This window comes from Melanaphis sacchari, unplaced genomic scaffold, assembly GCF_002803265.2.
Source record: "Melanaphis sacchari strain LSU unplaced genomic scaffold, SCAv2.0 Contig92_pilon_pilon, whole genome shotgun sequence".
Lineage (NCBI taxonomy): Eukaryota > Metazoa > Arthropoda > Insecta > Hemiptera > Aphididae > Melanaphis > Melanaphis sacchari.
The window spans coordinates 1-24,728 of NW_020271656.1; the positions used below are offsets into that span (position 1 = coordinate 1).

General features: G+C 28.8%; 4 protein-coding genes across 6 annotated transcripts; 2 read left to right on the top strand and 2 right to left on the bottom strand.

Moving 5' to 3' along the window:
* Window positions 1-6: 6 nt before the first annotated feature.
* LOC112602981 (facilitated trehalose transporter Tret1-like) lies at window positions 7-4,952 on the bottom strand. The gene is made up of 3 exons (XM_025351374.1): window positions 4,450-4,952; window positions 3,998-4,112; window positions 7-1,368 (listed from the first exon to the last, which is right to left on the bottom strand). Exons 1-3 carry the CDS (start codon window positions 4,546-4,548, stop codon window positions 197-199), a joined length of 1,386 nt encoding a protein of 461 aa, XP_025207159.1. The 5' UTR covers window positions 4,549-4,952; the 3' UTR covers window positions 7-196.
* Window positions 4,953-5,418: 466 nt separating this feature from the next.
* LOC112602977 (transcription factor 15-like) lies at window positions 5,419-6,853 on the top strand. Of its 2 annotated transcripts, none has more exons than XM_025351369.1 (4): window positions 5,419-5,720; window positions 5,806-5,881; window positions 5,970-6,100; window positions 6,748-6,853. In XM_025351369.1, exons 1-4 carry the CDS (start codon window positions 5,678-5,680, stop codon window positions 6,819-6,821), a joined length of 324 nt encoding a protein of 107 aa, XP_025207154.1. In that variant the 5' UTR covers window positions 5,419-5,677; the 3' UTR covers window positions 6,822-6,853. The 2 variants fall into 2 exon arrangements, with proteins under 2 accessions (XP_025207154.1, XP_025207153.1); XM_025351368.1 differs by having other exon boundaries at window positions 5,421-5,726.
* A 1,606-nt stretch (window positions 6,854-8,459) lies between these two features.
* On the bottom strand, window positions 8,460-22,828 carry LOC112602986 (arginine-glutamic acid dipeptide repeats protein). Of its 2 annotated transcripts, none has more exons than XM_025351377.1 (21): window positions 22,556-22,828; window positions 18,461-18,604; window positions 18,162-18,392; window positions 17,967-18,065; window positions 17,825-17,905; window positions 17,616-17,763; window positions 17,373-17,411; window positions 17,199-17,306; window positions 16,929-17,134; window positions 16,724-16,846; window positions 14,863-16,603; window positions 14,692-14,793; window positions 12,274-12,475; window positions 12,056-12,212; window positions 11,812-11,993; window positions 11,610-11,738; window positions 11,276-11,550; window positions 10,933-11,208; window positions 9,711-9,853; window positions 9,482-9,570; window positions 8,460-8,602 (listed from the first exon to the last, which is right to left on the bottom strand). In XM_025351377.1, the coding sequence occupies exons 2-21, from the start codon at window positions 18,503-18,505 to the stop codon at window positions 8,533-8,535; spliced, it is 4,446 nt and encodes a 1,481-aa protein (XP_025207162.1). In that variant the 5' UTR covers window positions 18,506-18,604; window positions 22,556-22,828; the 3' UTR covers window positions 8,460-8,532. The 2 variants fall into 2 exon arrangements, with proteins under 2 accessions (XP_025207162.1, XP_025207163.1); XM_025351378.1 differs by having other exon boundaries at window positions 8,516-8,602; window positions 11,291-11,550.
* Window positions 22,829-23,064: 236 nt separating this feature from the next.
* Window positions 23,065-24,728, top strand: LOC112602987 (isocitrate dehydrogenase [NADP] cytoplasmic). The gene is made up of 2 exons (XM_025351379.1): window positions 23,065-23,877; window positions 23,968-24,728. Exons 1-2 carry the CDS (start codon window positions 23,400-23,402, stop codon window positions 24,726-24,728), a joined length of 1,239 nt encoding a protein of 412 aa, XP_025207164.1. The 5' UTR covers window positions 23,065-23,399.

Genomic DNA, 24,728 nt, shown 5'->3' on the forward strand with positions numbered 1-24,728 from the left:
TGTGTGTGTGTGTGTGTGTGTGTGTGTGTACGCGTGTGTTTATTGCTCTAAATCGTCTTATCGTGTCGTACTCGGAGCACGTGATGGCGTTCGAGAGTACGGCAGAACGTTTATAACGGCATAAAATATTATATTCATGCGGACGGCGCCGTGTGGACGACCGCCGGCACGTATACAGCATGACACGAGTCGTCAACTAAACGGCCGGTTCGGCCGATGACCGTTCGGCCGCCGCGGCGTTTGGCTGCTGTTTGGCGGTGAACTCCGGTTCGGTGAACGTGAGCACGCCGTAAACGATGTTCAGCGCGGCCGCGACCGCAAAAACGGCGAACACCCACCAGCCGACGGCGGCGTACACGTACGGATAGCACTTGACGGCGGCGAAGGCGACGGCGTAGCCGAACGCCAGGGCCACGTGCTCGCCGGGCGCGTACCGCGGGACGGGCGAGTGGGGCACCAGACCGACGCTGCTGGACGTGGAGAACACGATCAGGCCAAACAGCGGGATGAAGCTCAGCAGCTGCGAGCCGAGCCGGTTGAGGAACAGCCGGCGGGCGAGGTTGTAGACGGCGATGACGACGCCGGCCGTCAGCGTGCCGGCCGCCGCGAGCGTGGCCGACGATTCCCGGTGGTTCATGGCGGTGGACACGAACGCGCCGGCCACCAGGAACGCGGCCAGCACCGCGGCCACGAAGTGGTTGTTGAGCACGCGCACGCCCGCGTCGTCCACCACGTGCGTGGCGTACGACACCAACACCAGCGGGCCGGACATTTGCTGGAGGGCCAGGTGCAGGCTGAGCGCCAGCAGCGGCCGGTAGACATCCGGTTGGTGGAGGCGGCGGTAGATGGCCTCGGCCACTCGGTCTCCGGGGGCACAGTGCGGCGCGCACGGTTCCACGTCCGCCAACCGCTGGACCCTCAACTTGAGCCTGGAGTATTCGGCGTCGCCGGTGCGGCCGCGGCTATCCAGCCAATCCGGGCTCTCGGGCACAAACGTCCGGACCAGCACGAACGAGACTACTGTGGTCACCATGGCCACGGCGGCCGTCTGCGCGTAGCTGAGCAGCGACCCGGCCAGGTACACGCACAGCACGCCGACGGCGGTGTAGACGACCGGCCGGGCGGACGGCCGGGACGGGAAACATTCGGAACTGTGCGCGGTGGCGGCCACGGACACGACGCCCACGAACACGCCGGTGAGCGCGCGGCCCACCAGCAGGTTGGTGGTGCTCCAACTGCTGAACGTCATCAACCAGCCGATGGCGCAGACCACGTGGCTCAGCAGCACAGATCCTCGGGGCCCGAACGAGTCCATCAGGCTGTGCGAGATCAGGCATCCGACAGCCGCGCCCAGGGGGGCCATGCTAACTGCGAACACACACACGATCGATGAAAATCGTTTGTTAGTAAAAATAAAGTACAAAAAATATGATATAATAAACGGCCACGGTGCATAATAATAATATATCGTAAACGTAAAGGCTTAACGCTAAGACTCGCAGATATCGGTTTGTTATTTTCTATACGGTTGTACAGAACCGAAAACAACGAAATTTTCTCGTCACTATTCTATTCCCAAAACAGCCGATTGGGTATACAATAATATAATATAGCAGGGACGTACACAGGAGAGTGTTTTGGGTGTGCGAACACCCCTCTCCCCCGAAATATTTGGTTATTTGTATATGATTATTTACTTATTCAATTTTAATATAAGTCGTCATATTATATACTTTTAGACAGATATAATATATTACATTGTGTTTGTGAAAAATCGGCTAAAGCAAAATAAAAATTTAATACTAACAAATTAAAACTTTAATAAATAATTTGATAAAAAATAAAAATACTTAAACAGGATTGAGAAATAAAATAAAATTATACCTATTGTATATTGGCATATTTTCCATTAGATATACCTATTATTGTGTATTTCTTATATTTATTAAAAAAAGTTCTATTTTTAAATAACTGATTATCAAAAACACCCTCCAAAACTTTTTTATATGTACCTACGTTTCTAATGTATAATATCTTTTATGGTCAAAAATGCATTGCGCTTATCAATCGTACACTTTTGCTATTCGAATAAATAGAGTACAAGCAAAACTATAATTTGAAAAATGTATTTGATTTAACTTCCCGACATTTAGTTTAAGACTGGTAGATACACGACTTACGAGTTAGTAAGTTACAACTTATACCATTATCAAGTTGTATTTAGAATAAATTAACTGTGTGCCGATTTCAAGTTTTAAATAATGCGCAATAGGTATACAGAGTTATAAATAGATTATGTATACGAAATGAATGCAGTTGATTCTCGATTTTAGAAGACAAACTAATAATTAAAAATGTTTCGTTGCGGTGAATGGGCTGATAAGTACTTACGTTACTAAATTCATTAATTTTCGTGATTCGTGAAGTAATGAATAACGACAAATTTTCAACAACGTTTTGTTGTTGAAGCAAACGATATGAGATTTTGTTAAAAAAAAAATTAAAATTTGTCAAAGACATATGATAATCTGTAATAAAGGTAATAAATTATTAATAACTAATTACTAAGAAATAATGACGATAAATCATTAATTAATTATTAATAAATAATAACGGTAATAATTTATTAAGTAATCATTGATAAATAATAATGATTGACACAGCGACACAAACATACAGTTTATTTCAGATATTTTTTTTAAGATGATAATATCGAAAACAAAATGAATAAATTTTAAATAATCACATTACAAAGTGGCTTATTCGTAGAATAAAAAACATTTTTATACATTTTTTCTCAGTAATATTTCTTAGATGGTTGACGGTTGACTATAATATATTTATAATTTATAATATGTTATATAATTTTATTTATATTCCTATTATTTTTATAATTATACTAGTTTGTACTTAATTTACTCTCTACACAGTCAACGTTAAATATTTGTAAATGTTAGGTGTTTTTTATACTATATTGAAATTTTAAATTGTAGACGTATGATACATTTATATTTTAATTAAAATTTAAAAGTGTAACAAATAACAATTGTTTAATACTTATTAATAATATTGTAAAACGACTAGCGATCAATAAAATACGTAAACAATATTATTGTTGTGATGTAACATTGTAACATATTACGCAATAATCAGATGAAAGAGTGGGGGATACTAATGTCTCAAACGCAGAAGATATACCAATAGTGTTTCACTTATTTTGTTAATAATTTTTATATGTAAACTTGGGTTATATTTTTTATGTCTTGAAAAACGATTAAAAGATATTATTTTGAGAATCATCTATAATTACGCTGCGCTGCCTGTACTACTATACTAATATCTATAATCTAGTCCTAAATAACCTAAATCGGCCAATTATTAGTCTAATTTAATACTTTTGAATTATTTACACTTTAGAGGTACAAAGGTTTTAGCGTTTTCGATAACATTAATTATTTGAAAAATATTTTCTACGATATTGTACGTAATAATTCGACGCTATATTTTACTATACCTAATACCTTTAATTAAATTACAACAGAATATCACAAAATGACAACCCAGTACCCACGCGTTACGTAACACATAGATGTATTTCATTATGTATACCTAAGAAACTAAGTTTGAATTCGTAAACCTGATGCAAATGCAATAATACAATATTGAATAAGCTCATGTGTAATGTGTATACTATTTGAGTGTTTTTATATATCCACGAAGGATAACTAGTACGAGTTTATAAAAAAATAAAAAAAAATAAAGGCGTGGGAAAAACAACTATATAAAGTAATGATGTATATTATCATTTATCATAATGAATTTACCTATCAATAGGCTTTTTTAAATTAAAACCACTATTGCTCACACAAAAATAAACAATAATTCCGATAGAGTCTGAGCATTCCATTAATTTTATTATTATACCCGCAATCTATTACTTAATATATTTTAATTTGTAATAATAAACTATCATAAATTACGATTTAGTAAAACTCACCAAACCAAGTCGAATTTCGATACGATAGAGGCAAATTCCACATCGACACACCAGTAAATCCCAAAATGACCCCCGAAATCACACACGGTAACAACGATATCACGGCTAAAAATCCCTGTAAATAAAAAAACGAAATCACCGTACGTTCGTCATAAGTTCACAATATATAGTCTAAAGAGTCTCAATACATAAGTACAGATACCCAGTGGCGTATTTTCATTTTTTTTTTGGAGGGGGTGGAATGTCTAAAAATGAAGTTAGTCAACAATATTATAAAAAATATAACTCACGCGAGTTGTATGAAGTAATAATTATACTATAACTTTCGAACCTTCTTTTTTCTTCTGGGGAGGGGGGGTCGAAACCCAGGAACCCTTCTCGAAAATGTAGCCACTGTAAATAGGTACTTTTCCTATGCATGATAATATAAAGTAAGCACGTCTGCACATTACCTGGGTCGCTGAAGAATTATTCAATGGTTTTTGGACGTATACGTTTACCACAACCGGCGGTTCGACCGGTGTACTGGGGCCCGGCGCGTTTTCTTCCATCGCAAAAAGTAAAATAAGCGGCGGGTAGTATTAGTGTAGAGTTAAATTTAGTTTAGGGTTCTATACTCATACGTAATATTATACAGCACGAAAAGTCGCCGGCATCACTATACGGTACTCGTTTAACACGCGTAAATTACACACTCATATATTATTAAAAGCGTCAGTGTTATTATTCTTGTACGATGATAATTATTACTTATTGATAGTTTAATGGTGGACGACGGCGCACTGAAGACTGAACTCTGAAGTTCGAGCACTATACTATAATGCAGTTGTTCACACTACTACGATCCTCTCTAGAAATCCATCCGTCATTTGGACGGCTTCAAACCGGTGTCGGATAACTGTACACATTGTTTTTATCATCATATTATATCATAATATTATACCTATTTTATGTTTACGTGTATATTTTTTATAATATACGACGTACGCCCGACGCCGATGACTATAATATAATATGCATATAAAGATTATTAATAAGTATATACGCTTTATTATAATGAACTTAGTATATTTCTGCTGTTAGTCGTTCAGCATCCAAAAACAACAGAGTTATAAATCGACGTCTAATCATCTCGACCTTTCATGTACCTAATCGGAATGTAAAACATATTATATTTTATCGGCGATCGTCGAAGACTGGAAACATTGAAAACATAAAACCATTATTTTCTCTCGTAATATTATTATACAGTATGATTTGTACAATAATATACATTTATAATATTGTTTTGATGCACGCACACGTGTTGATACACTTATACATCGGAATATAGACCCATAACGTTCTTCTGACAATAATTCATTATTATTTAATCTCGACGACCAAGACAGATTGCCTGCACGGCTGCACAACATGGGCCGGGGGGTCAAGTCTATTTAAGTGCGTTTTCACTGCATCGTTTGAACCACACCTAATGCACAGAGAATATTCCTTGATCGCTCACAGTTTAGACTTTAGATTACCATGTTGTATTATTAATTATTATTATGCATTTTTATGACCGAACGAATCGGTTTGTTCATCATTCGAGTTCAAAGTGTGAAAGCAAAACATAACAAAAATTACATAACATTATATACAAATATATTGTAATAAAATTGTTTTTCATCCAATAACAACATGGAATTCGATAACGGTTCAAATAACTTTCAGATACGATCAAGTGATTGTACATATAGCTACATAACAACGTATTGTCGTTATATATATACACTAATATGTACGTATTTTTTTAAATTTTTTTTTAGATAAATTAAATGAAGCGCCTTTGAAGAAAAGAATCAGATCGGGTGCCAATGCTAGAGAACGTGACCGAACTCAAAGGTAAAGAATATTTAATTACCAGTTATTAGTTATACCTATGAATTGTTGAGATTACGAAATTTTTCATGTTTAAATTTTTGTTATTTAGTGTTAACTCAGCATTTGATGTACTACGGGCTATGATACCTATTGACCCTCCAGACCGCAAACTATCCAAAATAGAAACATTACAGTTAGCCACGAAATACATTAGTCATCTGTCCCAGATCCTAACTCCTGGTAAATATATCTTGATAGTCAAAATTATTTATTATCCCCATTCTTCATCAAGTATACAAAAAATATTGATAAATTATCATAAACATATATATTAAAAACATTTTTTAAATATAATAGAAAGTAAATTCATAATAGATAACAAATTAATTAATTATTATATAATTATGGTTAAAGTGTAATGCATAAATAATAATTATTTACTTTATGTAGTGATAACTTTTATTTTTAAAAGATCCAATACTTGGATATTAGTGTATGAGTATAACTATGTTGTCATTTTGACGATTCTGAATTATCAGTTTTAAATAAGTTGATACGTAATTTTTACTAATTTTTCTGTTAAAAAAACAAAGACCTTAGGTTTTTGAACTACTATTATACAACAAAACAATGTGTCCCTAAAAACAATATGTTTACCTATATAGTACGTTTAAAAATTATTTTAATCAGACGTTTTTTTTCAAATCACTAATGACTTTATAGAATACTTCCAGAAAATCAATCATTTGACTTCTATTTTTCATAAATTATATCATTAATCACCACTGTTTACTATAACATATTATGTGTGGTTTTCAAACATTAATAAAATAATATATAATATTTACAGGTTTATTATTTTTGTAACATCTATAATTTTTGTTTAGGAAAAGGCAGCGAACAAGAACACAGCTTCTATGATGTATGTATATTTTGTTTGACAAATAAATTTAATTCTTGAATAGTATACAAAAAACAAACTCCTTATATATTTCACCAATATGTATTTATTTTATAATCTATATCATATTATGTATAATTATTTATAATTTTGTTTTTTTCATTTATAAATTATGTGAGTAATATAGTTAAAGCTAAGTGTATTTACATTTAAATTCAAAAAAAAAAAATATATATATATATACTGTAAATATGTACATATATTATGTGCACGGTAAAATAAAGCACAAACTAAAATTAACCAAACAGGAACACTAAAAAACAAAACCAATTTATATATAATCTGTTACTGTAAACGATCATGTAACATTTGGTTGATTATTTTTATCTCCAAAAAATAAATTTGATTTAAATACTACAATTTGATATTTTCTGTACTATATTTTTTATTACATTAAAGACAAATTACTTATGTAATATATATTAATTGCTTTTAAACTAATTAAAGTTAACAAGAAAAATCATTTTTGCTACTTTAAAATAGCACCATATTTTTTGGTAAACATTTCTATATTACATTTGATTAATAATTTAGAATAAAAAAAAAGGTTTTGAAAATTCATTTTTCCATGCAAGAAAAGTGTGTTAATAAAATGTGTAATTTGTAACTGATATTAATAATTAAATTTTTTATGATGATAATAATAATAATAATAATAATTATTAAATATGGTTATTGATAAATAATAATTATAGTATGATTTGAGCAGTAAAATGTACTTTAATAGTTCAGTAATTACATAATATTTTTTCTATTATACAAGGGTTATAAAATGTTGGTAGAAATAAATTAAATTTAACAATTCTAATAAATTGTAGTTTATAATGTTTATTTAAAAATTAAAATAAGTTGTTAATCATAAACTTTTTTTTTCAAAAGAATTTAATTAAAATATTATAAAATCAGAACAACTCATTTTGTGCATTGGGGTTGATTAATAATTTATATGCATTAATTTAAAGGGACTAGTATTAAGTAATCTCTAGAAATGCGACGGATTGATTTTGATAAGGGTGCTGCAAATATAAATATATATTTGCAATTATTATTATTATTTTTTTTTTAACTAGTTACTAATTATTTTAAATTAAGTACTTATAAGTACAATCTTAATAAATTGTTTTTAATTAAAACAGTTTAATAAAAGGATATATCTTAAACTAAAAAAATTGAAAGTTATTATATTTAAATACAATATAAATTTGTCAAAATTAAACATAAATTAAAAATTTTATTGCATTTTATTTTTACATTTAATTAAGTGCATAATTTAATTTAACTTGAAAAGTCTATAAATAAACTTAAAATATTTAATAGATAACATACAAAATATGTACCAAAAATTGCATATACTTAATAATTAGTCATATAATAACTAATATTAATATTATATTGTGCTACTACACATATGACTTGTTAAATTACCATTTGCCTAATAATTGGGTAAGCATAAATTGGATATTTACATTAAAAAAAAAATATATATATATAATATAAATAATGATAATAAAAAAAATTATAATATTTTTCTTCTTTTATTAAATTTAATGAAACAATTTAGTACAACTTTAAAAATTAAACTTAATCATAGTATAAGATATTATTAATAATTGTTAATTTTCATTAATTACCCTTGTGGTTTTTTTGTAATTTTTTTTAGAACAAAAATTTTTCAATATTTTACCCGTGTGTTGAAAACAAAATTAAAAAATTATGGCCTTCCTCGTGCAGCTTCTTCAAGTGCACGGACTTTCATCTCTCGCTCTCTTTGTTGTTGTTGTCTAAAATATAACAAAGTATAAGTATTATTGACTAATAACACTATTTAAAAAGTCTAGTCTAAAAATCAAATACCCATACAAAAATGTCTTAAAAAAATATCAATTTTTAACTTCTAACTTGTATTGGAATAAGAAAAAATTTAAAAATTTAAATTTCTCAAGTATATTTGTCACTTGAACTTGGTTTATTGATATAGTATTTATATAGGCTATAAGAGAAAATATTAATGATGTACTTATATAAAAGAAATAATACATTAATCAAATTTATAATGTAATTAGATAATAATTATTAAAATAATAGGATACAGAAACTAGATATTTAGGATATTTATTGCATACATTGTTTCTAAATATCATACAAAATATGTACAACATCAAAATTGATGTTCAAAACCAATCCATTGTTGTAAGTTTTGAATGTGTTAAAAGTAATTAACCTCCATCATCTAATTATAAAGGTTAAGTTTATACATCAGGTTTTATACTTAAATTTTAATATTCCAAAATTGTACGTACTCACAACTTATTTTTTACTGATTTTAAATATGATACGTTCATAAGTTATAACAGAAAATCTATTCACAAAAATTACAATTAGATTACTTAATTATATTTACGTTTAACTATTTGAACTACTCACACTAAGTACCAACCAAGTATCCCAATTTTTACTTCGCTTTTGAAGAAAAATAATCAATTGATTTTTAATCAATAATTAATCTTAAATCAATACAATATAATATATACCCAATTAAAACTTATTTTAGTAAGCCCAATAATGCTATTTTTTAGAATTCAGTAAAAAAAAAAAAACACCTACACAATATTAAATGAAGCTCATTATGACTTACTATCTATAACATTTTTTTAACATACCTAATAAATTCTTCATGGGCCATTAAAGCTGGATGTGGAAAACGTTCACGTTCCATCATCATTTGTCTTTGAAAATGTTCATGTGCGACCTATTAAAATGTTTTTATATTAAATTATAAATAAGATTTAAAAACACAAATTTTAACTAGTTTTATTAAGTTTCATATTCTTATACCAAAAAAATATTAGTTATATTTTAAACTTTGAACTTAATATTAAATGGTCTTACTTGATCAGGAAATGGTCTAACTTGATCTGGAAATGGTCTTACTTGATCTGCAAATGGCCGGGCTAAGACATCACTTGGATGATGAAGTCCTAATGTAGGATCACGGCCAGGTATAAGATTTGGACGAGGATAACCGCCAGAAGCTAAAATTTATTTTAATTTAACTTATATTAGTAAACTGCAATAAATAGTAAAAACATTCAAATTAACAAAATCTTTTTATTTTAGTGTACCAAAATCAAAAATTCTATACTTTTTAATTGTCATTTTTATAAACAAACATGACAGTATAATCATACAAATATAATTCACATTCTGTATGATTAAAATGTTTAAATATGTATACTATAATTCAATTTAACAAATAATAGTATTAAAAGAATATTTAAATGAATATTCTTGAAATGAGAATAGTAATTGAATATAAAAAGTAATTTTAAACGTTAATGCAATTAATAATTTTTGTCATAACTGGAAGTATTGTAACTGTTATCTTATAAACACATAACACTCTAAAAAATACGTTCCAGCCATTTCAATTTTTTGCTGTAACCTTAAATATTTAAAAAAATTATAAATTACCCATTATCAAATTTTTATCAATGTTCTAAAATTAGTTTTTCATAATTTAAATTTATAAATATGTAAAATATTAAAAATGCTTAAAATACATTTAGAAATTGAATTAAAATATTGTAAAAATAATGGATAATATTTTTACTTCTAAGTTTAATCATAGGTAAATTTAATAGTGAAACTAACAACAAAAATTGAAACTATTGAATGTAGATTTGCAATGTCTGTTAGTAAGACGAGGACAAACAAATGAGAGTATGATGAATTAATAATAGTAAAGATCAAATAAATATTTGTTCTATGATATCCCATAAGATAATTTTCTATTAAAAAATGTAGCTGTTACATTATGTACACAGATCATGTAATAATTATTTACCTTTAAATAAATGTTTGTAAATCTTCTTTTTTATTTTACCTATATTATATAATATAAATTATAACTTTAAGGAGTTTATTTGACATTTTTATTTTATATTGCTTAGTAAAACAATAAAAATAATTTACCTGATGAGTTACAATTGACGCATTTTAGTTCAACTTAATAAAAAATATCTTTTTAGATTTAATATAAAAATAAAATATCAAGCTGTTTTATATATACAACATATACATAAAGTACAAATAAAAATAGAAAGTTACTCACAACCAAGTGGATAAACTGAAGGCGAAGAAGCAGAAGCTGAGCTATCAGCAGCTGCAGCTGCAGCAGCAGCAGCAGCTGCTTGCTGTCCTGGATGTAAATGTAGATGAGTATGAGAATGTGCATGTGTATGTGCATGGTATTCAGGTGAAATTCCAGCCAACTGCAATCTGACCATAGGATCTGTTGCTAATGCTAGACGATTTGCTTCCTCAGCAGATGGGCCAGGAGGACCACCACTAGAATTATTTTGGTTTGAATTTCCATTTGGCCCACCAGCTATAAATATTAATAATTTACAATTAAATTAATATTTTAACAAGTTTGAGTTTATTAATAATTTTACCAAGTCTGTCCATACGTTCTCTATCTAATGGATTCATGTTGCTAGGAGTACTAGACTGACTAGGAGCTCCAGGTGATGTATATAAACCAAATGGATGTATACCAGGTGTTCCCCCATAGCGACGCTGAAGTTCAATCCAATGTGGGTCAATTCTGGGTGGACCAGATGATCCAGACTTTAAAAATTCATCCTTAAGTCTATCATTTAATTCTTTTTCACGGAGTTCTCTCAATTCTCTTTCACGTTTTTCACGTTCCATTTGTTCATATTCAAATCTAAAAAATAATAGGAACTAATAAACTGAACTCAACAATTAAGCTTTTATTTAACTTACCTGTCTCGTGGATACATATTAAATTGATAATGTAACATTGGATCAATGCAATGTGGTGGCAAACCTAATCCTGGTGCTGATCGTGGTAAGGACACTGGTGAAAAACCAGCATGTGGTCGTGCATATTCACTAAATAATAAATAATATTTACATAAAAATAATGATTTAAATGGTTTATAAGATATAGTATAAAAATGTTTACCTTAACTGTCGTAATGCAGGAGTATCTGGGTACATTGGAGTATTTGCTGGTGCACCTCTGTGTTGATAACTATTAACCCTATCATATGGTGATTGAAGTGCTTCAATACTACCACGAGAAGGTGGCTTAGTTATCTGTTCATTAGGAGCTTGCATATGTTTATCATTGTTTGAATTTTTCCTCTAAAAATATTTTTAATATACTTAATAAAAAAAAAAAAAAACTAGAAATTAGAAACAATTACCGAATGAGATTTATCTCGTTCATCACGTTCCTTCTCAGCTTGTCGCCTAGTTCGTTCTTCACGCTTTCTACTTAGTTTGGACTCAGGAACTGGTTTAAATGTAAGATCAGTACGACAACAAGAATTATAATCACCTCTGTTCCAATGCCTCAAAAATCTAAATTAAAATATTTAAAATTAAATATATATATATAAAAAAATTAAGTATAGTTTTTTACATTGCACTTTGACTACGATGACATTCACTATCTTCAATTTTAGGTTCAGGAGATGGACCATGTGGTACATGCAAGTTTGGACTTGGTGAACTCTCTTCTTCATTGTTACCATCATCAGTGCTTTGACTCATCATTTGATCTGGTTTTATCATTTCCATTCCAGGGGGCATTCCTGTGGCTAACTCCATAGCTCCCATATAACCTGTTATCATAAATAATAATTTTAAAACTACTTTTAAATATCTTATAGTCAAAAAATGTAGAAATTTTAAGGTTTTTAAATATTTATTTTTATTCAATAAATTATTTATTTTTAAGGAGCTCAAAATATTAAAACCAAGTTTAGTTGGGTTAAAAAAGATGTAATATCTACATGAAAAGTTGTTTACATCCTACAGATAGATTTTTGTTTAGCAGAATTAAATGTGTAATTTAATCAGTGACCGACAAACAGCCTAACATGTAAGTTTGTACCGTGTGTATTAGTATTTTCGTAGTTTATGTGTCGTGTTTCGAAAATGGCAGAAAAGAGGAAACGTGTTGTATTAGGATTCAATCAAAAAAACAAACTAAAATTACAGATTTTTTTTTATAATAAGTGTGGTATGTACGAGATGTTTATAATTTATATGTGTTATAATAATTAATTTATATGTTATATTTTTTTTATATGTATTATTTTTAAAGTACACACACGTAAAAAATATAATAAATGTGTGTATATGTATGTACACATTTTTTTTTGTAAAATTTCTGTTAACCGTCTATTCGATTAACCGTCATAGCCCCGGTCCCGACAGTGACGGTTAATCGAAGTTCTACTGTACTGCATTGTTTTTTTCTATAAAATTATTATAATTTACAATATGTTTATGTGTCGAATACAAATTAAAATATCATAAAATTCAACAAACAAACACAAATTAAGTTTTTACATTGAAATTTGATTACCGTTTAATTAATTCCTTTATTGAAGTAAATAATAAAAATTGGTTTTGCTGAACACAAATTTTCTTTGATGTATATTTGTAAGATGAGGATATTGGATACTAAAATGCATCCAAATAAAATCCTCTTAAATAAAAATAATATTTTTGAATTTTGAGTATTTAAATATTCATACAGACAAAAATAATGAAATGTTAAGTAAATTAAAAAGTTAAGATTTAACTGAAGAACTTTGCAAGAACCCAATTGTTACGTTAATCAAACAATTAAATAATAATAATTATCAAATTTAAATATATACAAATATTTTGTTATTACTAGAGCGCGGATTTCTATGCTATTGCATATTTTTTTCCTTTTAATATTTTTGGATTTTTGTCAGTTATCTCCACGAATTATCATAATTTGAAGCTAATGGTGAAATTTTTTTTTGCATATTTCTGCATATTTGAAGGTTATTGCATATTTTTGCATATTTTGACAAAATTCAAAATTTATTGCATATTGAAGCGAAAATTTAAAAAAATGTATAGGATAATATTTTGTCAAGTAGAATGATTTAAAATTTATATCTATTCATTTGGCATTTTTAGTGATAAAAATAGTCATAAAAAAAACTGGAAACTCGAAATATGACTTTATATCTAAGCTTTTCAATAATTGACGAAACGAAAGAAAAAATGCATTCTATTCCTGGATTGAAAGGTGTAACACTTACAACAAAATTAAACGAGCTTTCCAATAAAAATGAAGGTCTGAAAATTCTACGAAAAATTAATTCAGTGTTATTAAGTGAAAACGTTCATCTTGAAGATCTTTATCAAGATCCGACAATACTAAGTTGCTTCAAATATGCCCCAATAACTTCGGTTGACGTCAAACGTTCGTTCTCAGTCTTTAAAAATATGTTAATCGATAAATGATACAACTTCACAGAAGAAAAACTTGAAATGCATATGATTATTAATTTTAATAATAAATACAATTTTAAAAATAAATTAAGTTTAGAAAATTTCCTAAATTATTTATTATTAAGTATTTAAGTAATTAATTATTATAAGTTTTATTGTAAATTTTAAATAAATAAAAAATTCTTGTATATTTTTGCATATTTTCATAATTTTGACTACATATTTTCATTATTTTTACTGCATATTATATGCCATATTTCGATACTTTTAAGTGCATAAAAATCCGCGCTTTAGTTATTACTAATTAATATATATATATATATTTTTTAACTCTTTAAGTTTTAATTATTAATATACAAGTAAAATATGTTTGGCTTACCTAAATAATTTAATTTTACTTAATTTTTTTTTAAAAATTAAAGATGAAAAATTCTATGTTATTTTAGTCTGAGCATTACAATTATTTAGTTACTTTAAGTGGTAATTTTCCACAGGCATAAAAGTAATAAATATGTAAATACACCCAGTAAACCCAAACAAATTTAATTTAAATTCTTACCATGAATTGCTGTATGAGCTCTCAGAGCTTCCAAAGATAATGGTGTATGATGTGGCATACCTTTAATAGCACTTGGTTGGGGAGGTAAACTCCGACTTGATCCTAAATATAATGTAATTATATTATATATAGATATATAATAGAAAAAAATAATGATTTATTATAATTTACCATGGACAGACGATGACGCATGTTGATGGTGATGAGTATGCTGATGATGGTGCGTATGACTACCATTTCCTGTATTACCAGCACCACCATGAGTAGATAATGATGAAGACGTGGTGTGTGATAGAGTTGCTGATATATGACTTGAACCTGATTGAGGACTGTTTCCTCTTTTTAACTTATGTTGTACCAATTGAGAAGATGAAGTGGTCGAATGGGATAAAGTATGTTTATCTGTAGAACTTGAAAGATGTTGAACTGATGTTGAGCTAGAGTGATGAGTAATTTCTTCATCTAGGCGGCTGCTAGTACTAACTGAATGATGATGATGAGCTGTCATTGTTGTTGTTTCATCAGGACCTCGCTTACTTGGTGGCGGAATAGGATAAGGTGCATATGGAAACCCATATGGTGGATATCCTGCATACGCAGGATGAGCATGAGGATGATAAGGATTATGGAGAACTGCATGTGCAGCTGCGGCAGCAGCAAATATTGAATGTGGGTGTAATAAAGGATGATGTGGATGCATAGCAGCAAAAGGATGATGGGGAGGGACCCCACCTGCTGGAGATATTCGACTTAATTGAGAAATTTGCTGTGAAGGATGCATTACAGGTTGAGGAATAGACGATGGCGGAGCAAATATTGGGGCTGATGAGGTTTGAGTATGTGTTTTGACTTGCAATGGAGATTTTAGTTCTGGTTCCTTTTTAATAGTTTCAACTGACATATTAGCTAAATCTGTATTAACAGTAATAGCAGTGCTTGTTGCTTGTAATGGTTGTGAAACTGCACCAGGACCATTGTAACCTGGTACTTTTACTTCTTTTAAGGATTGTAATGGATCTGATATTTCTTGTTTTATTTTTAAATTTTGAGGTTCCAATTGTGTTTCATAAACAGGAATGTGTATTTTATCTGTTATTTGATTATTATTATATGGATAAAATGGAGTAGTAAAAGATTGTGTCACAGGTGTAGGAACAGAAGGCACATTTAATGTTGACTTATCTCCAATTCTCTCTTGATCATTAAAAGAGTTTTGAAAATTAGGTACAAGTATTTGAGATTGGTTAGGAGTGGGTGGTTTAATTGCTTCAGAACGTCTAGGTGAATATGAAGTTAGAGCAATTGGTGAAGTCATACATTCTTCTTGAATTGGCTGTTCAACCTGTGATTGAGAAATCTCTTCTGAAGTAGTTGTAGTAGTTGTTAATTCTTCTTTAACTTCAACACCGGTATCTAAAGGTGTCACATTTTCAGTGCCAAACTGAGAGTTTTGCAAAGAGTATGAAGATACTTTTTCTATAGATTCTTTTTCAGCTTCATCAGTTGAATTTAATGATAGTTGAGATTCTTCTGGTACATCAACATTCATCGGTTCTTCATTGGTTTCATTTTTAACCGATACATTTTCACTACTATTATTATCAGCTGAAATCATCATCATATCATCGGGTTGAGATTCAGTACTTTGTTCTTGAATAGGTTCCTCTTTAGGAATAACGACTGGAGTAAATTCAGATTCAGGTTGTGTTTCTGTTTGCATAATGTCAGATACTTCTGTTTCTTGATTTATAGACTCGCTTGATGCTATAGTAGCGACTTGAGCTTCATCGTCGTTACCAGAATATCCATCAGAACTAGTGCTTTCAGAATTATTTGATTCACGTTTTAGTGGACTTTCTTCTTCACCATCAGTATCTAAAGATCGTTTTTTTGGAGTATCATTCAAATTTCCCTAAAAGTAAATAATTTTCAAATTAATAATTAATATAATTAAGCACATGGCCATTATAATATTTTAATTTAAATTTTAAATTCATTTATTAAAACATCTTAAAAAGGTAATTCTGTATACCTTAGATTTTGATTTATCAGTTGAAGGAGACGCTGCTGACATTTCTTTTTTTTCAATGTCTTGACTGATTTCTGGTGTATTTGCTCTGCTACGTTTTGATCTACTTTGTATACTTTTTGTAGGCTAAATATTAAAGTCATTCATTAAAAATAAATTACTAAAAGATATTTATGAGCTACTTTATCAATATTAAACTATAATATACCGTTTCTTTTGATTTATTGCGGGTACGCATTCTACTTGGCGATTCAGCAGTAACAGTAACATCAGAAGTAGTTGGGCTAGGACACTCAGCAGGTGATTGAGGTGTAGGTGGTAATTCACCATATTTTTTATTGTAACTTCGACATTCAAAACACAATAAATTGCCTTGTTTAGGTCCAATAGCTGCATTTTGCCAATCTCTAGTGCCTATAGAATTTATGAAAAATAAAAATAAAACATTAATATTTAAAAATTTGCTATTAAAACTTACTGGTGGCAAAACAATGATGACATCGAAATAATGTAGTATTATCTCTGGAATCTGAGTCATCTTCAGTATTACCACCATCATCTTCACTAACACCAGAACTTCCATCACCTGTACATGAAAAGAACAATTATTAAATTTAATTTTTTTAAACACTCAATGATTTTTGTTACTAACCAGGTTCTTTTGAAATAGGAGAAGGGCGAGAACCTGTACCTAGAAAAAATTTAATTATTTAAATAGCATGAAAAAAATTAAACTTTAAAAATAATAATAATAATGATTTGAACTATTAATTCATTATTAATGCAAAGAAAAAAAAAATATTAAACATGAAAATGTGAATTTTAAAAATTGTATTATTTGAAATTTATTATATTTTATTGAAAACCAATGAATATAAATTAATTTGTAAATTACTAGTTTCATCTTTTTGAGCACTTGATGGTCTAGTAGCTCTAGTAGTCCTAATTCTCCTTAGTGATCCTTGTCGTCTTCTTCTATGTGGTCTATTATTGTTTGCACCGGGTGTTTTTTTCCATAAATAATAATACTCAACTAATTCCGGCTAAAATAAAATTGTTTTATATAACAATTATTTCAGAAGAAACTTAAATTTTAATAATTACAGTATCTTTGTGGGGTAATAAATCTTTTCTAATTCTGTGGAAATTTTTTCCATATTGCCTTAATCCTTTTACAAATTTTTTCTAGAAAAATATAAATAATAATTAAAATATATTTTAGATAACTCTCAACAACTTGTATTACCGTTTCCTCTTCAGACCATTTTTTATCAATTCCTTTAGGCATTGGACATTTAACTAGTGCCTGTAATGCTTTTCCTGGATCATAACCAGAATCGTGTAGCTAAAAATTATGACAATAAAAAAGTTTTATTAATTTCAATTTAATTCTAATAATAAAATGCAGAACAATATTTTTTTAAATTTTCTATTTACTTACAATGTGAAAAGCATTGATTGTAGTATCATCACGTGATGCGGCAATACAACCTTCATCGGCTGATCCCCCATCACACATACCAGCATACGCAGCCATGGAGCGAGCTGCACGTAAATAAACTAATAAATCACGATCTCTAACTGTACCTGATACCCAACGAGCTTCTTCTCTATCCTCTCCAACTATTCCATTCAAATTGTTAACAGTTGTTCGAAAATCTGGTAATCTAGCCTATGATTATACAATATAATTTTACTGTTTATTAAATATCATTTATAAAAATGTAAATAATAAATTACCTGATGAGATGGCCCAACTCTAATCTCCCCTTGGGTAGAACCCATTGTTCATTCGGGTTCTTTATGGTAATCACTTTTTAATCATTTTAGTAAATTTTTCTTTTATTACATATAGATTTTATCTATTAAATTAAAGAACTGCACCTGAAAATTGAATACAAAATAAGTTATATTTCAATATGCAAAGACTTAATTGTATCTACCTAGTTTAAAACATATTAAAGACTATTTAGATAGGTAAATACTTTAAATGTATTTGGGGAACTAACACAAACAAATGTAGATCGATAAAACTAATGCTTTAAATAATTGTAATTATACAATATTATCTAATTTAATGGATTAGAGTTGAAGTATTCAATTTAAGTGTTACTAATAATACATTGAAAATATCTCCTTAATTATGCTATGCTACTTAAGAGAATATACTTAATATTACTATAGCCTATAGATACTAAACAAAATAAATTAATATTAGTGAATAAAATTAAATTTAAAACAAAAGGTAATTCATAATTTTAAAAATATAACTATTATCACAAGTAATAAAAAAAATGTAAAATAGAATTTTTATAAAAATGTACTATTTAAATTAGCTAGTAGATAAGTGCCTATATTTCAATATTTTATAAACGTATAAGTAAACAAAAAACAAAAATCCAATTTAAAATTATCTACTATCCAAATAAAATATTTTATTATTTTAATTTAAAAAAGTAGATACAACTAATATATATTAAAATTCAAAACTTTAATATATAATGATTTGTTTATCCAACATTTAAAATCTATTAACCTTTTTAAAAATATTTTTTTATATAATTTCTAGTCAAAATAAAAACATTTTTTTTTTTTTCATTATTATTTGTTTTTACATTTTATTTTTTTGAATGCGCAAACATATTTATTCTCATATTATGGAGCGAAATACTTTTAGAACATTTTGTGATTAGATGAAAATATATTTTCAAAAACATTAATGTATTTTAAAATAATGAATGTTGTTTGATAAATGAATCACCCAATATTATAATAAATTTGTATAATGTATATAACACTTATACTATATTAAACTAAATACCCAATTTATAAAGTTAATTCAATTTTTTGAAAAAATATGATAATATTAAAATTAGTTGAAATACAATGATTACCTACAAATTAATAATGTAGTATTAAACTACCTATATATATATATACATTATGAAATCTGTCAGATTAGATTATAAAATATGTAGACTAAAAAAAAAATTAATTAATTTTCTTGGAGATTAGAAGTGTAAATATAATCTAAAAATAATTTTTTAAACAATCATAATCATTAAACAAATTCTTTTAAGAAAAACACATGAATATAAATACCTATTATAGGTTTAATGTTTACACCTTATTTAACAAGAAGTAAATAAAAACAATGTTTATGTTCTAAACCAGAGACGGTAACCTAGCCCATAGGTCACTTTTTTATCTAGCCTAAGTAACATTATCAAAAAATTTAAAAAATTTAAAAAATTTTAACACTGTCTACACTTTAATTAAGTTTTTTTAACATTAAAAAATATTTTAAATATAAAAATAATTGTTAATTATAAATTGTATTGACTTTTTTTTATCGTGGCTTTAAATATTTTCTGGCTTGCTAGATTTAAAAATTTAACTTTTTAGTAACTTTGAGTTTCTCATCCCTATTCTAAGTTATATTTCTAAAATATGTGAAAAGCAACAATTTATTAATACAGCTTAATTTAATATTTTATGTTTTGTATTTATCTATTTTCTAATATATTATTCTAAGATGCAATTAAGTATTATTAAATTGTACTGACACTATAATTTATAACTTATTCAATTTAGAAGTTTACTTAAAATGTTCAATTCAGATAAATTTAAAAGAAAAATTAATAAAATTATAAATTAATGGATGATACATTGAAGTTATCTAGCACCTTCTATAAAAGTATAAATAAATAAATAAATAAATATATAGAGTAATTTAAGTAGAGTGGAAATTTCATACCAGTAAAACTATTAGGTAACTATAAACATAACTTTTATTGATTTTATTGATGTAAACAAATACATAAATACTGTAAAAATTATGATTTCATAAATACATCATACATTTTTATATTGTTAATTTATTCTTTAATAAATCCTTATTGATATTTCTATCATTTTATAAGTAAGAAAAAAAAATATTAGGAAATTGCAAATTTTAGTTTAGATTTAACCATCAATCTTCTAATTGTTTAGTGTTAAATTCATTAGCTTATATTGTCTATCTATTAATTATTATAGAAAACTATTTTTTTTATTTAATATAGAACTTAACCAAACCCAAAAGATAAGATTTTGTTTTATAATAGAATAACTTTGGGTCCTATTTTGTTTTCAATCTATAAAAATTATTAACCTACATTTAAAAATAGATGGTTAAGTATTAGTTTTAACAGAAAATACAGTATTATTTTTTTAATGTGATAATTAGACTGAAGTTGAAATAAAAACTAACTTAGGGCTGCCAATGGTCAATAAATGGTTGGCTAAAAATAGTTTAATGTTAAATAAAAAAAAAGTACTTTTACTATAATGAGTTTGAACATACCAGATAACATTTTAATTAAATTACATAGAAACAAGTCTACATGTATGATTCAAATTAATATATTTAAGCAAAAAAATTATAATTTTAGTAATAAACTTTTTAGGTTATAAGAATGTATTTAATTCACTAAATATAACTTATAAATTATAACTCATAGATTAATAATTAAAATTCACAATAGTTACAATCTTAAAACAGAAAAACTAATTAAAATATCAAAAATATTTAAACTAGAAAAATCATACTACAAAAAATTTATCATAAATATGCACATGAATAAAATATATGAATTCTATAGAATATAAAAAGGGATAAATATAGTAATTTTAGATTAATTAAGCAAAAAACAGTTTTGGTGGAAAATAATTATAGAAATATAGGGCAATAATTATTTCATCAACTACTTACGTATTAATATGAAATTAATCAATCATAATATTAAATTTAAATAAATTTTGAAAAATATATAACAATGTATATGAAAATTTGACTAATTTTTCATAATTATTACTATTGTTAAAAAAATGTATTTAAAATTATGTTAATCAACTACTTTGGTTAATTCAAGTCACATGCTGCTTAACGTGGACTAGGGAATAGGTATAAACTTGTAAATGTAAAGTATAATATATTACCACTATTACCTATGTGTAAATGAATAATGCTATCAAGTTAAAAAAAAAAAAATTAATTATATCATTATTTATAAAAATAAATTTATATTATTTTTAATACCTACACAAAATCTAAAAGCAAAGAATTGTATTTACTATATTTTTCAAGGTATTTTTCTATAATAAATTAAAATATTCTTATCAAAATTAATTGAATAGATTTATATGTCAGACATTAATTATAGCAATTGAAATAGGTAATCTAATACCTATCATTTTCCAAAGATTTATTATAGATTTAGTTATTGATGCATAATTAATGTTCCAAATAAATTGTCTATAAAATTATCTATAATTTTATTTGACATTTGATCGGTATTAATGTTATTAACGTATTAGTAACAAACTTTATATTGAATATGTCAAAGGGGCCTACTATAAATGGAGCAAAATTAATAAAACATTTAATTCTACGTTTGATAATATCATCAAATTACTGAAATACCAACAACGATATTCATAGAATTGAGGTGGAATTAGATTCTAGTATACCGTTAATAATACGGAAATCAATGTAGGTGGAAAAGCTAGTGAGCGAAATTCTGATGGAACGAATTACAAAATACCTATTTGAAATGATACGATATTAAAATGGTTTCGAAAACATCTTAGACGTTTAATTGTTAAAAGGCGAAAATCCAAACATGAGTTTTTTAATCGCTATAATGTCGAGAACCCCCAAAACATTATCAAATTCCATAGACAACAGAAACAAATTTGACGTTGGTACAGCATACAGTACATTGTTCGTTTTTGGTCATCGATCGAATCTTACTATAGTAACTATAATACAATAATAATAATAAAATGACATACCCAATCGAGCTGTCATTGTTTTGTACGATACGACGGTGTACAGGATAGACGACGCGCACTCGGATGACATAATTAATTATTATTACTATTATTTATTTATATATATTAATCACTTTAAATAGAGTTGAATCGGATCCGACGGACGAAGATTGTTGGATCACAAATATAAAAATATTCTAGTGACACTAAATTACTAAAATACTAAACAAACAAACCAATTTTTAGAAGATTTCCGACTAACTAGTACCCACACCAAGTTTAGTGTGAAAAAAATAATAATGTAAATAATAATAATAATAATAATAATAATATTAATCACTTAGACGCCATTTTAAATTAAAAACAGACGGTGCCGGATGACCGGGGAAAAACTACCGGGCGTGCTGCACAAACAGAGCGTCACTGTACGATTTTCCCGTATCACGGAAATAATAGTAGTGATTCTTATCGAACACTGATTAAATTCAAACATATGATCAGTGATCAGTCCTTAATCAAATATTCCACGTAGGCTGCGTAACATTAATTTTATGTAACCGAACGGCGAACATTACCCCATCATTCCTTCCGCATAGACGTTATAACTAATTGATTGACGCAATTACTAGTTACTAGTGTTACTACGTCAGCTCGAGGATAATTCAAATAGTTGTGAGTCGAGCATTGAATCATTGTACTTCACTCCAACCGTTTGGTTAGACGTTCATTCCGGTTTCTCGCGCATCGAATATCAAACTAACTTTATAGTATAATATCTCTATAAAGTAATTTTTAATAAAAAATTACTCGTGTTACGACTATTATCTAAATACGTTAGCCGTATTGTTTTTATCGTTCAAACACAATGGCGAAAATCAGTGCCGGACCCGTCGTTGACATTTTGGGCGATGAGATGACCCGCATCATCTGGGATTTGATCAAGGAAAAACTCATCTTACCATTTTTGGACATCGAACTCCATGTTTATGACTTAGGCATGGAAAACCGAGACTTAACTAACGACCAAGTGACATTAGACTGTGCCGAAGCTGTTAAGAAATATAATGTCGGAATTAAATGCGCTACAATTACACCTGACGAAAAACGAGTTGAAGAATTCAAGCTGAAGAAAATGTGGAAGAGCCCCAACGGCACAATTAGAAACGTTCTTGGTGGTACGGTGTTCAGGGAAGCCATTATATGCAAGAATATTCCTAGGCTGGTTACTGGATGGGAAAAGCCAATTATAATCGGAAGACACGCTCATGCTGATCAATATAAGGCTACAGATTTCGTTGTTCCTGGAGCTGGCAAACTTACATTGACATGGACCTCTAATGATGGTAAGTCAATATTTATCTATTTAGTTAATTTTTTTATGATACTATGGTGTTATAATACATATGAACATAATTTTTTTTTTTTGTTTACAGGTAAAGATAAAATTGAAGAAGTCGTCAATGATTTCAAAGGTGCAGGAGTAGCATTAGGAATGTTTAACACAGATGCATCTATTGTTGATTTTGCACATTCTTCATTCAAGTTTGCTTTAGCTAGGGAACTTCCATTATATTTAAGTACTAAAAACACCATCTTAAAAAAATATGATGGTCGTTTCAAAGACATTTTCCAAGAAATTTATGATACCCAATACAAACCATTGTATGAAGCCAAAGGTATTTGGTATGAACATAGATTAATTGACGACATGGTGGCCTATGCTATGAAATCTGAAGGAGGATTTGTGTGGGCATGTAAAAATTATGACGGTGATGTTCAGTCTGATTCTATTGCCCAGGGTTATGGATCATTGGGCTTAATGACATCTGTGTTGATTTGTCCTGATGGTAAGACTGTTGAATCAGAAGCTGCTCATGGCACTGTCACAAGACATTATCGTATGCATCAACAAGGTAAAGAAACATCTACTAATCCAATTGCATCTATCTTTGCATGGACTAGAGGATTGTTGCATAGAGCAAAATTGGATAACAATAAAAAATTGGAAGATTTTGCCAACAAATTGGAAGAAGTTTGCGTTGAAACTATAGAAGCAGGATTCATGACTAAAGATTTGGCTATATGCATTAAAGGAATGAACGGTGTTCAAAGATCTGATTATTTGAATACATTTGAATTTTTAGACAAATTGGCTGAAAATTTGAAACTTAAATTAAATCTCACATGCAAATAA

What these genes read in the sequence shown, in the direction of transcription:
- LOC112602981 (XM_025351374.1), bottom strand. Translation starts at nt 4,548, where the DNA reads ATGGAAGAAAACGCGCCGGGCCCCAGTACACCGGTCGAACCGCCGGTT. An exon ending in ATAATTCTTCAGCGACCCAG is followed by an intron (nt 4,113 to 4,449) that starts GTAATGTGCAGA and finishes TTTTATTTACAG; the next exon opens with GGATTTTTAGCCGTGATATC. An exon ending in TCGAAATTCGACTTGGTTTG is followed by an intron (nt 1,369 to 3,997) that starts GTGAGTTTTACT and finishes GTGTGTTCGCAG; the next exon opens with TTAGCATGGCCCCCCTGGGC.
- LOC112602977 (XM_025351368.1), top strand. Translation starts at nt 5,678, where the DNA reads ATGGAATTCGATAACGGTTCAAATAACTTTCAGATACGATCAAGTGAT. An exon ending in TCAGATACGATCAAGTGATT is followed by an intron (nt 5,727 to 5,805) that starts GTACATATAGCT and finishes ATTTTTTTTTAG; the next exon opens with ATAAATTAAATGAAGCGCCT. An exon ending in GTCCCAGATCCTAACTCCTG is followed by an intron (nt 6,101 to 6,747) that starts GTAAATATATCT and finishes ATTTTTGTTTAG; the next exon opens with GAAAAGGCAGCGAACAAGAA.
- LOC112602986 (XM_025351377.1), bottom strand. Translation starts at nt 18,505, where the DNA reads ATGGGTTCTACCCAAGGGGAGATTAGAGTTGGGCCATCTCATCAG. An exon ending in GCAATAAATCAAAAGAAACG is followed by an intron (nt 16,847 to 16,928) that starts GTATATTATAGT and finishes TTTAATATTTAG; the next exon opens with CCTACAAAAAGTATACAAAG. An exon ending in AACGAGATAAATCTCATTCG is followed by an intron (nt 11,994 to 12,055) that starts GTAATTGTTTCT and finishes AAATATTTTTAG; the next exon opens with AGGAAAAATTCAAACAATGA.
- LOC112602987 (XM_025351379.1), top strand. Translation starts at nt 23,400, where the DNA reads ATGGCGAAAATCAGTGCCGGACCCGTCGTTGACATTTTGGGCGATGAG. An exon ending in GACATGGACCTCTAATGATG is followed by an intron (nt 23,878 to 23,967) that starts GTAAGTCAATAT and finishes TTTTGTTTACAG; the next exon opens with GTAAAGATAAAATTGAAGAA.